Below are 16,354 nucleotides of genomic sequence, written 5' to 3'. Positions count from 1 at the left end.
TAGGGCATCAAAAAGGCTGCGGAGAGAGAGGAGAGAGCAGCGCGGCTTGCTCTGATTTGCGCGAGGCACCCCCTGGCTTTCTCTCTCTCCCCTTGTCTCTCTCTCGCTCGCTCTCTTTTAAACATCCTCCTTTTCCACAGGCAGTAAATTCAAGGCTATAAAAATCAAAGAAAGCTAATGTAAGTTTTATTCAACTATTTAACCGTCTCAAGTCTAACGCCTTCTGTAAGGAAACAAAGAGGATCAGTACCGGATTGGACATTTTACAAGGGTAGTAAAATTAAAGTGCGTGTATATGGCGGGGAGGGAAGGAGGCAGAGAGAATGTTGGTCTCTGCAAGGGAACCCGGTCTTCTCACCCCCCACTCAAAACAAACTGGGATATTACTGCAGAAGCCCAAGGAATGAGTCTGTCTGTCTGTCTGTCTGTCTGTCTGTCTGTCTGTCTGTCTGCCACCTCTAATTACGGTGCACACAAATACAGACACGCTTCTGTAGTCAAAAGAACTGCACTTTCAAGTCTATAGTTTAATTGTGCACACCTTTACATGAAAGCATATAATCTGACTTGGTGTCTCCCTGTCTTTAAATGATATGTTCTTCGTATAGGGTTCTGGGAAAACGGGATGGGTTCATACATTACATACATGCATATATAATATACATGCAAATACCCACCCGGAACAGACAGGCATATACAATAGGCATGCGCTCGCGTTCTGTATGCAATACACATAGACATTACAGTATGCAAACCTGTGACCGTTAATGTTTAAGGAAGGTACCAAACTACAAACATTTCTACCAAGAATTTAGAAGCCACGAGCCCCCCAGCCCCCCTCCCCAAAACACCCTTCTCATACAAGCCTGCCAGTGAAAGGTATCCCCAGGCCTTCTTTTAGCATATTTGAAAGTTCACTTTATATCCTATAATACACAATTCAGCCAAATGCCAACTGGGAGGGAGGAAAAAGCCGGTTCAGAACTGCAGTTCAGGGATTTTTTTTTTTTGGTGGGGGTGGGGGAGGAAGAATAGGTGGGAGGAAGAGAATTCCCCAGAAGAGTATTATTGGAGGCAAAGAGAGGGCAAAACTCAGCATTTCTCTTTCATGTTTCACAAGGGGGGGAGAGACACACACAGAGAGAAATCTATTAACCCCCACCCGCAGCATCCACCCCCACCCTCGTCTCCTCCCCTGCCCACCCCCGTTTGCACTGTACGTTTCTCGCTTTCTGAACTCCTGACGTTGTGCTACATCGCATCAACATAACACAATCCATCCTTGATATGGAATGCAGAGGGCGGTTTGACAGCCCCGCGCAGCCCCCTCCGCCCGGATTGATTTACGCCTGCCCTGACGCTTTATCAGCCTCACGAAAAAAGTTTGACCAATCATTTTGCTGGAAGCTCCCAACCCGGCAGTCCCGACTGTACTTTTTCTTGGCTAGGAAGTTGACGCTGGAGGAGGAAAGGGGGTTAAGCGGGAGTGTCGCCTTTTTTTACAGCTCGCCTCCCCCCCCACCCTTATATACTTTAATATCTATAGAAGCAGCTAACTCGAGATCTTCTCCCTTTTTTATTTTATTTTATTGCTAGCTCGCTCGCTACTTTTTTCCCCCCTTCATTGAACCGTGGGGCTCGTATGATGTCCAAGAATGTCCATTTCTGGAACTCTTAGCAATTACTATGTCGACTCCATTATAAGTCATGACAGCGAAGAATCTCCCGCGGCCAAATTCTCTTCGGGGCAGTATGCAAACTCCCGGCAAACTAGCCACAGTGAACCCCTCGAATTCCCCTCTTGTAGTTTCCAGCCCAAATCTTCAGTTTTCAGCGCTTCCTGGACGCCTCTGACGCCACACAGCGCAGCTGCCCTTCCTTCGGTCTATCATCCTTACATTCAGCATCAAAACCTCCCAACCTCCGAGAGTAGGTATCTACGGAACTGGCTGGACCCAGTGCCCAGAACAGAAAACATAGCCGGGCAGGGACCAGTTAAAACAGAACCGCTGCTGGGACACCCCGGGGAGATTCGTAAACAGGGGACACAGGAGTACCATTTAGAAACTTCTGCTGGAAGGGAAGGGATCGCTTCCAATCAAAGGCCCAGCTTCGAGGACAATAAAGTTTGTGAAGGAAGCGAGGACAAAAGCAGGCCAGATCAAAGTAAGTTATAAAAAGTGAGGAAGTAAACAGCATAAAAACCTAAGAGGGGGTGTCATAAAACGGCACAATGGGAGAGGGAAGCTTTAACAAAAATTGCAGGTCTTAAAAGAGACCCCTTTTTCCCCCTACCCTCCAAAACCCAGTAGCGCTAACCTAGGCTGGGGAGGAGGGGAGGAAAGGAAATGGAAGAGATTGCTCGGTGTGTGTTTGGATTGTTTTTTAAAAGCTGAAATGAAATATATAATGCGCAGGAGGGGGGAGGCGATGCCACCTTCACTTGAACGAGTCCAAGTGACTAACTTGTCTGTAGTAAATTCTTTTATGCGAGGCTCGGCGACGAGGAAATATGGAGATGTTGTGTGTTTGTGTGTGTGTGTTTTGCAGAAGAAATGCTACAGGAGATGCGGAGAAGATATTCGGGTTGTTTTTGTTTCCTTTTCTTTTTTTTTAAAGGGATGGGAAGAAGTTCACGTGGAGAAGCGAGGAGGGGGCTTTGTTGCTGGTTGCCCTTGTTTACCTTGAAGGACCCCCGGTTCCTTAGGCTGTCTTCTTCTGTCACTCTCCCTTCTCGGTTGTTGATTGTCGTTTGTTTATGAAATGCGCCCGACGTGCCTATGAATATTTCAGAGCCACAGCCTCCCCCCTCTTTCCCCAACAAAACAGTAAAAAGGGAAACGAGCTTAATTGGGTCTTTTATTTGCTAGGGGGAACAGACTGGCAAACTCTTAAACTTAATCGTGTGGTTCGTTTTGCGACCGGGTGGCAGCTATGATCGTTTGGTTTCCCCACCCTTTGAGGGAAAAATATAGTGAAAACGATTGGGGTGGGCGGGTGGGAATGGAAGCGCAGTGAAATATAATGCAAACATACGCTGCCTCCTCCTTTAAAGGTAAGGAAGAGGGGGCAAGTCGCCTTTCCAACGGCCTTCCAGAAGCTTGAGCTGTCAGGGAGAAATCTTCTCCAGTACACCGGGCGGAAAGAGACTAAGGACCGTAGTGCAGTATTTTGTGGGCGTGTGGGGAATTTTTTTTCAAAAATTGACTCGGCAGCGTAAACAACAATAATCAAGGCAATAGCCCTCTTGCAACTTTTGAAACATGAAATCTATGCATCTATGCAGCTGCACCTCCGTCCCCCCCCCCCTCTCTGCCTGTTCCCGATCCAGAATAGCAGTCGGAAAAGAGGGTGAATGAAAATTCACGAGGCATTGGCTGATTTGTGTCCTTCTGGACCTCGCCGCTCACTCTGGCACAGTGGGAGGGGGACGAAAACGGCGCGTTTTGTGTTGGGGCACTGGGCAGAAATTCTTGGCTTAGAGGCTGAGGTGAACGGTTGAGAAGAATTGGAAGAGGTCTCCCCCACCCCTTCAGCGCCCTTCTCTCCCCTCTCCCGAGAGTGAAGATGTATAAAAATCTAGTCCAAGCAAACGGGTCAGGTCTAGAGGGCCAAGGAATACCATCCGCTGCTTCAGTGTAGCTTAGAAGACAGACTTGGTCGGAGATTGAAAGAATGCCAAAAAGAAAAAGAAGAAAAGAACAAAGTCTGCCCCCCAAAAGAAGTTGGGGTGGTTATTCGCCCTGAGCAAGCCAGTTCGCCACTCGGAATCCACGTCCTATAGGAATTTCTTATTTGTAAATCCCCGCTTTTGGGTTTGGGGTTTGTTTTTTTAAATGTGGCGTGCCAATCCGACATAACTCTCCCCCCCCCCTTCCTGTTTGGGGGAATAGCGTGAAATGAAAGATAAACTTGTTTTCCTGTGGCAGACGTCATGTTTCCTTGAAGTGCCAAGAAATCACACAAACACGATTTTTTTTTTAAAAAAAAAGGCAGGGGGGAGGGTCATTGGTGGAGATTCCCCCCCCCATGCCATTAAAAGATAGGTAGCTGTATTAATTATTAAGTGCCTGTCTGTTCTTTAATATTTAATTCTGCCTATTAGAGCCAGTCACTTCTGCGGAGGAAGCGGGGGTCGGCTTGGGAAGGCGGGAGATGTGCCTGCTGGTTTTTAGAACACAGAAAGCAGAAAGCGCCGCACTGAAGAGGCCGGGCCGTGGCTTTTGCTCCCAGACCTCCTGCCCCGCTTACTAGAAGAGTCCTAGCTGTATGTGTGTGAGGCGCGGGGGGGGGGGTGCCTTTCATTGCGGAAGGACCTGAGAAGTCAGGCAGAAGTTTGGCCTTTCTCTGTCCCTTGAAGGAGATTCTCCCTTTGTACAAAAGAATGAACCCAAACACAGCCGCTTCCCTCCAGCCCAGTTTTTAAAGCGCAGCGCAAATTCATCTGAGTTTGGGGGTTTTTTTGCCAACGCGCCGATCACAACTATCCCCATTACTCCCGAGTAGTCCTATAACTATCAATAGCGTTGCGCAGCAGTCGGTGGGCTGGGGCTTCCTACTGCAGTCTTTCTTCTGCCTCGCCTAGATGGCTACCCCCCCTAACCATGCCGCGAGCATCACATCTGGATTGCTTCTCCGAGAGCAATCCTACGGAGGTCTGCTCAGAATCCCACTCGAGACTATTCAGTGGTGCTTACTCCCAGGGAAGTCTTCTTAGGACGGCACAGTGCACAGTCCACCGGGTAGTTCCTGAGGAGTGTGCTCAGGGCAGTGGCTGGTGCCCCGGGATGGTTTCCCTTGTTTTTTGATACTTGTCTTGCGGTGCTACATGGACCCTGATGCAAAGGACTTCCCTGAGCAACACGGAAACCACCACCGCAGGCAATTTGCTTTCCTGTTGGTAGGGTGGATATTATATTAAAATTTTTAAAAAAAACTAGAAGAGAGAGTGATCAATTATTCATAGTTTTTTAATGAATTAGTAGTTGCATGCAAGCGGGAAACATACGCACGCCATTCGAAAAACATGCATCTGGAATAGAGATCATTTCATGTTATTACAATGAAAAGAGGTTCATAGATTAGACCTTCCTTCTTTTCTTCCTCCCATGAGCAATCTCTTCCTCGCTTAGAAACATACAGCTGGGATCCCCGGGGCTATCTAGTCCAACCCCCTGCACAATGCAGGAAACTCACAGCTACCCCCACTCGCCCTGTGAACCTTCCTCTGTGCCATTCTAAAAAGGCCTAAACTTCTTCTTTCGTTTCTTCCTAGAATAAGTTTGCCACAAAACATCCAAACTCCTAAAAACTAATTTCCTTCCTTCCTTCCTTCCTTCCTTCCTTCCTTCCTTCCTTCCTTCCTTCCTTCCTTCTTCCTTCCTATAGCTGCATGGATGATACTGTAGGTAGATGGCTGGCTAGGTAAACCTTTCCTCCCCCTTTACGTAACATTTGCAGGCCAGAGCACATGGATATTCTTATACTGGTGGGTATAATTTGCACAACTGTTTTTTCTCCCGGTAATTGGCATCCCCTTCATGGGTGCGGATCTTCTTTCTGTCAGATCCAAAGTTCTTCTTGCTGGTGGTCTATCGGCCAACTGTACAACACTGAGCTATTGGCGTTGACGGGTTCCTACTCTCTCTTCCAGGTAACCCTGCGGCCAACTGGTTACACGCTCGCTCCTCCCGGAAGAAACGATGTCCCTACACAAAGTACCAGACCTTGGAACTGGAGAAGGAGTTTCTGTTCAATATGTACCTCACCAGGGACCGTAGACACGAAGTGGCCAGGCTCCTCAACCTGAGCGAAAGACAAGTCAAAATCTGGTTTCAGAATCGAAGGATGAAGATGAAGAAAATGAACAAGGAACAGGGGAAAGAATGAAGATTCCCTAGCCCGGGGCCTCCCTCTTTGCTCCCCAGTTTGGGCCCCGTTTCGAAACTCGTGTCGTATTTGTGGGCGATGATTTCCTAGCGGTGCTTGAGAATGGGGGCGGGGGCGGAGAGCCAAGCCGAAGCAGAAACAGACAGCTTGGTTTGAATGCAAGGAGTTCATAATGATCACACCTGTTCGTTTCTTCGGGTCTTCTTTTTCCCTTTTAAAACTATTGAGGAGATAATGCTACTGTGTGAAGAAGAGTGAGAGCGAGGAGCTTTGCAGACGACTGATGACAGTTTCATGTTAATTTCACGTGAATCCCCCAGTGGCCCCTTTGGGGAGTCTTCAGTGAGCTGCTGTGCTTCTTCCTCCCCCGCCCCAAACCCCAAACACTGTCCCAGTCAAGAGGCACAACGCACTGGGAAGTTCTCCTGCGCAAGCCTCCAGGAAATGGTGCCAGAGCACTGAGGTTTCCTGGAAAATAGTGCCCCCCCTCCCAACGCTTCCCCCCTCCCATAGTCCTTCAGGAGGACAGACGGCGATGCGGATCTGGAGATGGAATGGGAGTGGAAGCCCCTTCGATTCACCATCCCCTTTAGAGCACCCAAGTCCATTTCCTGAGGGTTGGGGGGGGGGGGGAAGGGCCACTGCACATTTAAATGCCATTCTTTACTTTCAAGTAAACCCACCTAGGACAGCTGAGCGACTTTCCCAAAAGAAATGTATTAACACACTATTAACACGAAAAAGCCTTCAGGGCCTGAGGGCAGAGAGACCTTCGCGCCAGACGGGCTTGCACAGGAGATCTTAAGGTACCCCACAAGTTGGTCCTAACTTTTAAAGGGCGAGACAGGAAGTCTCTCGTCCTCTTGCTCCCACCCACTGGCAGAATTGAGCGTGAGGAGATCACCACCTTTGTGGCGGTGAAGAGAAAGCGTGCATTCCTAGTGGCCGACTATTTATTGTGAAAATTGAGTATTCAGAGAAGCATTGGAGTGCCAAACTTCTCTGGGCCATTTTTCTTCTCCTTCACCCAGGTTTCTGCAGAGAAGTTTTAATACTTGAACGTTCTAGGAATATTTCCGCCTCCCCCCCCCCAGTTGCTGCTGGAGGAGGTAGCCATCGCTCATGTTAACAGGAAAGCAAAGTTTTGAGTGGCATAAAAGATCTTGGTGGCCTTTCGTGGTGGTGGTGGGGAGAGCACTGTGCGAGTGTGCTATTGTAACAGACAGACATCCTCATTGTTTACAAAAAAAGAATCCTCATTTCATACTCGGGCGAATGGGATTCTCAACTTTGAAAGCTCCGCTGGGGTCTCACCTATATACTCTCCTTTCGAAACATCTCATCTAGGATTCTGTTGTCTTTATGGATGTTTCTATTTAGCTTCCCTCCCCTCCATTGGTGGGACTTGGGAAAAATAGGTAGTTAAGTAGCTTAGTACAAAGTGATCATATGGTGTGTGTGTGTGTGTGTGTTTTTTTTTTTTAAAAATAAGTGTTCGTGATTGTGCTTTTGTGAATGTTCCGCTTGTTTTCCGTGGCTTTTAGGAGTATAAAATGGGGTCGATTTCTGTTAGTTCCAGAACCCGCGGGATGCATACGTATATAATTTATCCCCCTCCCCTTTCCTTACTTCCAGGCTAAAATACCAGTATCTTTCTAGAAGTAACACTGTATGAACTGATAAGTTTTGGTAACAGAACAAAGGGGTGGGGGGAACAAGACAAGAGACAGACTAAATTAACGTGTCTCTTTCAGGTAATTTCTGGGCAAAACGGTTGCAACTGAGAGATCTAATTTCATAGAATGTTGTATAGGATTTTTATACCATTTCTGCCTGAGGATAAGCCGTTGTTCTTTAGAGATTTGATAGGCATATTTTGATCCTTGGATGGAATTGCCTGGTTTGCAGAGTTCTCCGAAGATAGGAAACCAATCTTTTAGGATAGGCTTCAGTGTAAAAAGTTCAGCTTTTTTTTAAAAAAAGAAGATTGTAGGAGTTTTGATGACTTTCCTCAAAAACCATGGGGTATTTCCCAAATAAGTTTTCTTTTTAGTGGGATACCAGGGAAACGGTAGAAATGCTTTTTTATAGCTTCAAACCTTAACTCTAGTGTGTGGCTCAAATCTAGTCGGAATCACTTTGTCTTACTACATGGATTTCGCAAGGAAATTTCCGAGGTAGCCCCCCCCCCAATAAATGTGATTTTTAAAAATCCCTGTTTGAACAAGCCATCTATTGCACCCGGTGAGGTTTGATAAGATTCTCTGGTTTGTATGTATTTCTCAGTTCAACGGTGCTCCAGTCGGGTGTTCAACTGCTTGAACAAACGGTCAAAAGAGTCCTGATTTTAACGTTTTGGAAAGATAATTTCCTCCATAAATGTATCAGCCTCTTCATTCTCTCTAGCATAATTGTTGATTTCGTTAGGGGAAAAGGGAGAGATGCTGGAAAGACCTTTTTTAATTTTTAGATTTTTTAAAAAAATTCTCATAGTTTTTAATGCCTCAGCATAAAAATCGATTGTTTGGGAGGGGACCCCTACCAGGTGTTATATCGCTTTCTCTCGGATTCAGAAATATTTGCAATTGTGTTTTCTTTTTCTTTAGTGGTTCTTTAGGGTGTATTATAAAGATCTGAGAGGATGTTTTGTTTTGCATTTTGGTCTGAAGTTTTTATTATTATTATTTTAAAAATTAAGGAGGGGAGGAGATTATTAAAAAAAAACATTTCCAGTGTATTTTTTTTGCTTCTGTGTTAAGCGACTGCATTACTGAAACTATTCAGCAAAACAGAAATAAAAGCGCTTTTCAGTCTTCATTTGTGACCAAAGGAGTCGTTATTAACGAAAGGGATATAAAAGAATATGGAGAATGGAACAGATGGATGAATTTATGAGTGAATGGATGAATGTTGGTATTTACTCATTGCAAGTTGAGAGACATCTATATGGAATCCAGTGATGTAGGAGAAATTGCGACGCGCCTTCCCCACTTCCCAGAAGGGTGAAGAAACCAAGCCCTCAACCTGCCCCTCTTTTTTTAACCGAAAGAATAATGCGCACAATTAGAATATTCAGTAAACTCTCTTGAAATCCTGCTTCCAGAGAAATCCTCTTGTGCTTTAGACAAAACCTTTATTTCCACATTTAGTCCCAGTGTCCTATGTCAAACCAACAGACAAGGAGAACAGCGCCAGTTTTCTTTAGAGTGTTGGCTTTGAAAAGAAAAATTGGCTCAAGGTTTTTAGAAGAGCTGTCGTCATTAAAATTCTCCTTTTTAAAAAATCGTTCTTTTTGTAAACTGTGGAAAGAGAGGCGAAGGATCTTTGGATCTTACAGAAGGAGAAGCGGAAGAAAGTAGCTTGTCATAAAGGAGAGAAAGAAGAAGAAACTCCGCGCAGTGGGCTGCAATAAAAGAATATGACCGCCATAAAACTTTATAGGGTATAAATTTCTGAAGGTTAAGGAACTAAGCAACTGTAAAGCAAACAAGAGTCGAAAACTTTCAGAAGCTCCTAAATTACTAGAATGTCGTGAAGGGGGGGGGGGGTGGAAACAGTGCCGGGAACACATTTCTAGTTCACCCAAATCCTTTTTTTAAAGTAAGGTTTTTTAGAAAAAATTTAAAGACTAACACTTGGAGGATGAAGGTCTATTTCCTCTTGTGGATTTTGTGACAATCCAGCGTTCTGCGATGCTGCTTCTTGCTTGCTTTGTGTTCCTTATCACTTCCAAGCTGCCGGCATCCTGGACCATAAAGTCACAGCAACGCCCCCCTTCCAAACGCTCACACTACACCAGATATAGACACACACACGCACACACACACGTAAAGTTCTGGCGAGACGTCTGGCCCTCGAAAGCCTTTTCTCTCCTCTTTTTAAAATCTGTTTACAACCCAAGCTTTCCCCTCCCAGAGCAGAATACTGCAACTGTTTAGTCTCGGGTGTTTTTTTTTTAAAAAAACAATGGTGTCCCCACCCCCCCCAAACTAAAGCTTTTTCTCTTTTTACTGTCTTGTAAAGGACCGGTTGGGAAGTGATGCAGTATAAGCTATCCAGTGACTTCTGAGATAGAGGCCGAGACTCCGCTTTCTAATCGCCATCATATACTAATCCTAATCATTTCATAAATGATTTATCAAACTCAGCAATGCTTTGAAACAAACACAAAGGGAGAGAAAGAGAGCTCCATAAAAGCGCAGGCACCCGCGCGCGCGCATAAAGTCTTCCTAACCCCATCTTTGTTTATTAGCTCTGTTTGTTTTTTGTAAGGGGCGTCTTACTTCAAATAGTCGTTAGATGGCGCTATTACTCCACTTTAGAAACCTTGGGTCCGCCGCTTCACTTCACTGCTGGTAGCTTTTCCTCTTTTCTCCAAAACACCTTGATTTCATTAGGAACAATAAACTGAATTGTTGTTCGAAACCATTGTGAATAAATCCGCACAGACATAAAATATATCTTCAATTACGGCGATTTTTTACTTTTTTTTAAGGTCTGTAAATGTATTTAGTTTGACGATGAACGCCCCCGCCCCCCAAGTTGGAAACTTGATGCACAAATGCCAGAGGACTTTCTCCTGCGCAAGAGACATTGACGTGAATGGAAGCTTTTGTGAAGTTCCTATTGATTTCAAAGGGGTTGCAAGTGAGGACTTACAGGGACATTTTGGATCTGGATATCTAATGTTTGAGGGAGTCTATGGGGGCGGGGGTCTGTGTGTAGAAACAGGGAAACAGAAACTCAGTTAATAGCCCCGTAATATAGTTTTCGGAACGGTCGTTTTGTTCCACCATTAGGAGGTGCGGATTCAAACAGGGCTACGATTCTTATACATCACTGTTTCCAAAATTTCTTTCGGTAGGTAAGAAGGATGGATCACAGAAATGGGGTTGAAGTCAGGAGCTTGTTTATTGCACACGCACCCCATTATATTGTGCTGGGAGCAGCAATACAGCGTTGTAAAGAATGTAGGTAAACAATCGACAGTCTTTCTAAATACTTAAATCGTTCGAAGGATCAATGCTTCCCCTAGCTCGCTATCAACCTCGATGATGACCACACATTGCACATTCAAGCACGTATCTTCTCCCGTATGTTGTGTGTTTGTAAACATACAAGTCATCCAGAAGAGGCTTTGGAATGCCTAGAAAACCGAGGGGGATTTGCTCCCGCTATGATCCATGGAAAAGGTTCGCTTAATCCAAGCTATGGCAAGTAGCAAGTTTGGCTTCCAAAAATCTGTATTTTTTTTTTAAAAACCTCTTTGTATTTTGGGAGGGTTCACCCTCGCTCCAAAGGATAATCAATGGGAATTATTGGAAAAAGCACTTTTCAATTGTTCGGAGGGGGAAAATAGCATCACCAGAAAGGAGAAAATTGGGGCCGGAATCCCATTTTAATAAAGGATTTCTGTCAAAAGCTTCTAAGTTCTAGAAATATTAGGACCGAAGATACAGCAGATAGGTGAAATTCGATAGTCAATTTTGTTAACAGGCACAAAACCTATTTTACAACCGCAGTAAACCAAGGAAAAGAAAAAGACACCTTCCCTCCCATTCACTGCAATCCAAAGGGCAAATTTAAGCAACTTTACACGGTATAAAAGCAATAATCCCTACAAAGGCCTAGAAAAAACAAACAAACAAAACCTCATGGAGCTATAAAGTAATGAGAACTTATAGTTTACCATGTGATGTATTTTGGGTGGTAAGATTTCCTAATAAATCTTTTCCTCCACTGGGTATTTGTAAATTATGTTCCCACTTTCTCTCGTGGCTTTCGTCTCCCCTTTATAATAGAAATATTTCCCTTTCATCAGCCATCGCTGCTACTGTATGCCAATGATTTAAAGGCAGCGACGGATTCTTAATCCATTGGTGGTACTTAGTAGCGCATTTATACCCTAAACCTCATCCCACTTGGTTAAAAGAAAATGTTAAGTTCCAAGACAACTCCCCCCCTCCAACCACCCTTTGTGCCCACACGCGCGCGCACGCACGCGCGCACACACAGTGTACTAGGATGTTGTCCACAATACTAATGTTGGTGTGTGGATATCTCTTAGGGAATGACCACATGTGTGCATGAAACGCTCGCGTCGCTTAAGCGCCCCTGTGCCTACATTAAACTGCTATATAGATACCCTCCTTCACAAGCGGTAATATGTGTGTGTGTTTCTTTTCTACCAGTTTCTTTCTGAAATCATCTTAGAGAAGTATTTGGAACTTTTCGATCGTTTCAAAATAGTAGAAAGGAAGAAAATGGGGGGGGGGGGGTTGTCCAAGGGACTGTTGTAACTTGGTGGATTTCTGGGTACAAGTAACCAAACGTTAAAAACAGCAACAACAGCAACCACCACAATTTATTCTGCACAGTGGACAGTAAAACAGAAGATAAAACAAAATCATAAATTTCCTCTTTTTAAAAAAGTGGGGAAAGATCTCTTTTAAGGCATCACAAGCCGTTAAAATACGTTTAATTTGGTGAAGAAAGCAGTTCGATAAAATGAATCTTACACAAAATAAAACAGAACAGTTTGCTTTAAAAGAAGTGAGTCTGAGTACCCTTCCTTCCTTCCTTCCCTCCCTCCCTCCCTCCTTCCTTCCTTCCTTCCTTCCTTCCTTCCTTCCTTCCTTGTAGCTATAGGCCTGTATTAGGTAGCTATAGATCTGCGACTCTTTCAAATGATTTATCTACAATATCTTGCTTAAATTATAGAATTTTTGTTTTGGCTTCTTTCGTGGAGACCCTTGAGTTTCAGAGCTGAGCTCTTGTTTTAATCAACCTTTGGGGCGTAAACAGAATACAGCTTCTGGGGTGACTGGGATATTAGCAATGGAGAGGGGCCCATAGCCACAAAAAGCAGGCTCAGGTATATTGAAAATGTCTCTACGGAGAAGATCTCTCAAACGGGGCAGGAACCTGATGGAGAACTTGCTATTGGCGGGGTACTGCAGGTTAGGTGTGTGTGGAGGGCGGGGGGAGCTCCGAAGTATTATTATTTGAGAAAACGTCTTGGTAATAGCTGCTGACTGCGTTGAAAGGGTTCCTAGAATTCACCCCCTGTGTGTTTATATCGAGTGAAATTGCCGAGTTAGCATGCTAAAAACTGAAGGCAACTTTCACAAACGTCAGTAAAATAGAAAGCCCCCCCCTTCTGCCCCCTCTTCAGCTCCTCAAGGAAGCCCCCTTTCGCCCCCGCCCCCTTCCAAAGTTAGCACACCACCTTGCCCTCCCAAGTTTGCTGGGGATGGCGCATGGCTGTGCTGAGAACGGGTGGATTTGAATGCTCAGTTAATAACACCCATAAATGTGGCGTTTTGGAGATAGTTAATAGACACAACACCGCATCTTCTCCGATGTGGAAGAGGGAAGGGGGGAGGAGAGAGAGCAGGAGGGTGGAGATGGGGGGGGGATACTAGAAAGCCGAAAAGTCAATGTTATATATGAAAAACTATAATCATTTTAATTCAGTATTGACACCCCAACATCTTGCAATAATGGAGTTAAGGCGCAAATCGAAGCCTGGGTTTTTATAGCAGTAGAGGAAAGAACTCGTAAAAACCATTTAACAGCTTTTTATGTAGTGCGATATAACCAGCAAGAACATCTCCGGGTGTTTTTATTTATTTATTTATTTTTGTGCCTCCTCCCCCCCACTCTAAATTTTATTGCGCTTTATAGTTTGTTAAACAGTTTACAGCCCCCTCTTTTTGGGGGGCCGTTACAAATGGGCCATTTCTTTCCTTTTCGCGCTGATAGTTAAACCTTTATCAATAATAAGGAAATTGATCATTAAAATGTTAAATCTGACTACCTCGTTTGTTTTAAAATATGTTGAGGCTACAGGACGCCGTACGATTTGATAACTTGGTATTAAAATACCAATTACATTTATAGGAGGCTTTTAGAAAAAAACGGGTAGCAATTAAATCCGGCCTCTTTTTACAGTTTTCCAAAGCAACCCTGACATTTTCCAAAGGCTAAAACTGCCTCGTTAAAAAATAAAAAAATTAAAAAATGGAAATTAACGATAGGAGCAAAGCCTCTCTTTAATTTTTCAACCCTCCCCAAATATCAATCTTTTGGGTGGGCTTAGGTAGATGATTTGTCGTGGGGCGAGAGATATCTCATTAACGTAGATAGTTTAGCATATTTAATCTCTATATTTACCCCACCCCACCCCCTCTCTCTCCCTTGCTCGCTCGCTCGCTCTCTGTGCGCTCTCTCTCTCTCTCTCTCTCTCTCTCTCTCCCTCTCCCTCTCTCTCTCCCCCTCTCTTTCCTCCTCCGTCTCACTCTCCTCTCTACTCGCAGGCTGAACAGAGTCCGTGTGGAGTACGTGGAAACCAATAGGATGAGGGGTCCGTAATAGATGCAAATGATCCAGAAAAGACACTGCGAAATATGAACAAACTCATTTGCTCCGAAGTAAATCACGGAAAACTGTTTATGAACTGGCACCTCTCCTTGGAAATGTAAAGCGAGAACTCCTTTTTAAGTGCCGATTTTTTTAGGGGGGGTTGAAGAAGAAGAAGGAAAAAAGAAGAAGGAGAAGAGAGAGAGAGGGGGAAAGGCAGAGAGCGAGAAAGAAAGACAGAAAGGAGTAACAATCACATCAAACAACAATAAAAAAGAGGAATCTGATACCATGCATTGTGGCAAAGAGTTTTGACTCAATCCTTGGGAATTTTTTTTAAAAGATCTATGTATATCTGTATATATCCCTGGAAATCACAAAGATTCTTGGGTTAGCATCTCTTCGCTTTCATCCGATTCTGTGGCTAATATCCTGTGGCTTTTGATACACCCTGTCTTTGTACCTCTATCTCTATCTATTTAAAATAAGCTATTTATATTAAAATGAGCTCTTACTTCGTCAACTCCCTGTTCTCCAAGTACAAAACCGGAGACTCCTTGCGCCCCAACTTCTACGACTGTGGGTTCGCCCAGGAGCTCGGAGGGAGACCTACAGTCGTGTACGGGCCCAGCACGGGGGGCACCTTCCAGCACCCCACCCAGATCCAGGAGTTCTACCACGGGGCGTCTTCTCTCTCCAGCTCCCCTTACCAACAGAACCCCTGCGCCGTCGCGTGCCACGGGGACCCCGGCAATTTCTACGGCTATGACCCGTTGCAAAGACAAAGCCTCTTCAGCGCCCAGGAGTCCGACCTAGTGCAGTATCCGGATTGCAAGCTCGCCTCCACCGGGCTGGGAGAAGACGCGGACAATTCCGAGCAGAGCCCTTCTCCGACGCAGCTTTTCCCCTGGATGAGACCGCAAGGTGAGGAGGCATCTTAGAAAGGGCCGGCAGCCCAGCCACCGCCAAGGCATTTCCTGAACCCATAAAACAACTTCGCCCTCCTTTCCCCCCACCTCTGCCGCTATCTTTCCCCCTCCTTCCTTCCCCCAACCCTCGGTTACTTTTTACTGTTTTATTAGCGTAAACTTTTGCACCTCTCAATAGCTTTATCGCTTAATTACCCTGAAAGAGACCCTTTTTCTTCTGAATGGGGAGAACCAGACCTCTCTCTCCCCCCCCCCACCTTCTCCCTTTCAATGTGCGAAGCTTCCCTTAAAGTTTATGGTACTTTTACAACCTTTAAGACCCTCTTTTTGTGTCTCTCCTTAACCTCCTCCTCCACCCCCCCAACCCTAGTTATTATCTTTTAACCCTCTGGAGATACTATGGGGGCATGCGAGGGTGTGGGGGACACTTTTAAGGACTGGTCTTGCAAGAAGGTGCTGGGGAGGGAACCGTTTTTGCGAGCCATGGGAGGGGGCCTGTAGGGAGAGCAATGTGCTTCCCCCTCTTTCAAGAAAACAGGGTGGTATTGCAGGCTGGGGGGATTGAGCGCCTATGTGGTCCTCTTCGCCTCTCTCTCTCTCCCTCTACCCTTCCCCGGATAATTACCCTCCCTTTTGTAATATTATAGAAGGGCAGTTCCGTCCCTGCCTTTGTGTGTGTTTCTGTCCCTCCTCTCTCTCTCTCTCTCTCTCTCTCTCTCTCTCTCTCTCTCTCTCTCTGCCCCCTAAACTGTTTTATGTACCTTCTCAACCCTCCTTTTCTCTCCCTCCCACCTCCCCCTTTGCAACACCCCAGCAGCCGCTGGACGGAGGAGAGGAAGGCAGACCTACAGCCGCTACCAAACCCTGGAGCTGGAGAAAGAGTTCCTTTTCAATCCTTACCTGACCCGCAAGCGGCGGATCGAAGTGTCGCACGCCCTGGGACTGACCGAAAGGCAAGTGAAAATCTGGTTTCAGAACCGGAGGATGAAATGGAAAAAGGAGAACAACAAAGATAAGTTTCCCAGCAGCAAATGCGAACAGGAAGAATTGGAGAAGCAGAAAATGGAAAGGGCTCAGGAGGTGGAAGAGGGCGGCGAAGCACAGACAGGGGACAAGAAGTAGGCGCTGGAAAGCGACGGACAGGCTTGCCGCAGAAAGCCCCTCTGGTCCCTCCA

At 45.4% G+C, this 16,354-nt stretch overlaps 2 protein-coding genes across 3 annotated transcripts; both read left to right on the top strand.

The window, feature by feature from the left end:
• Nucleotides 1-1,655: 1,655 nt before the first annotated feature.
• Nucleotides 1,656-8,706, top strand: HOXB9 (homeobox B9). Its single transcript, XM_054995685.1, has 2 exons — nucleotides 1,656-2,166; nucleotides 5,654-8,706. Exons 1-2 carry the CDS (start codon nucleotides 1,656-1,658, stop codon nucleotides 5,887-5,889), a joined length of 747 nt encoding a protein of 248 aa, XP_054851660.1. The 3' UTR covers nucleotides 5,890-8,706.
• A 6,036-nt stretch (nucleotides 8,707-14,742) lies between these two features.
• Nucleotides 14,743-16,301, top strand: HOXB8 (homeobox B8). 2 transcript variants are annotated; one of them, XM_054993527.1, is made up of 2 exons: nucleotides 14,743-15,174; nucleotides 15,997-16,301. In XM_054993527.1, the coding sequence occupies exons 1-2, from the start codon at nucleotides 14,754-14,756 to the stop codon at nucleotides 16,299-16,301; spliced, it is 726 nt and encodes a 241-aa protein (XP_054849502.1). In that variant the 5' UTR covers nucleotides 14,743-14,753. The 2 variants fall into 2 exon arrangements, with proteins under 2 accessions (XP_054849502.1, XP_054849501.1); XM_054993526.1 differs by having other exon boundaries at nucleotides 15,994-16,301.
• Nucleotides 16,302-16,354: the final 53 nt, after the last annotated feature.

The sequence above is a fragment of the Eublepharis macularius genome, chromosome 12 (assembly GCF_028583425.1).
Source record: "Eublepharis macularius isolate TG4126 chromosome 12, MPM_Emac_v1.0, whole genome shotgun sequence".
NCBI lineage: Eukaryota > Metazoa > Chordata > Lepidosauria > Squamata > Eublepharidae > Eublepharis > Eublepharis macularius.
The sequence above is the reverse complement of the archived record's forward strand: the minus strand, read 5'-3'. Positions and strand labels throughout refer to the sequence as shown.

Coding starts and splice junctions, on each gene's coding strand:
- HOXB9 (XM_054995685.1), top strand. CDS start 1,656: ATGTCCATTTCTGGAACTCTTAGCAATTACTATGTCGACTCCATTATA. Junction 2,167..5,653: donor CAAAAGCAGGCCAGATCAAA/GTAAGTTATAAA, acceptor TCTCTCTTCCAG/GTAACCCTGCGGCCAACTGG.
- HOXB8 (XM_054993526.1), top strand. CDS start 14,754: ATGAGCTCTTACTTCGTCAACTCCCTGTTCTCCAAGTACAAAACCGGA. Junction 15,175..15,993: donor CCCCTGGATGAGACCGCAAG/GTGAGGAGGCAT, acceptor GCAACACCCCAG/CAGCCGCTGGACGGAGGAGA.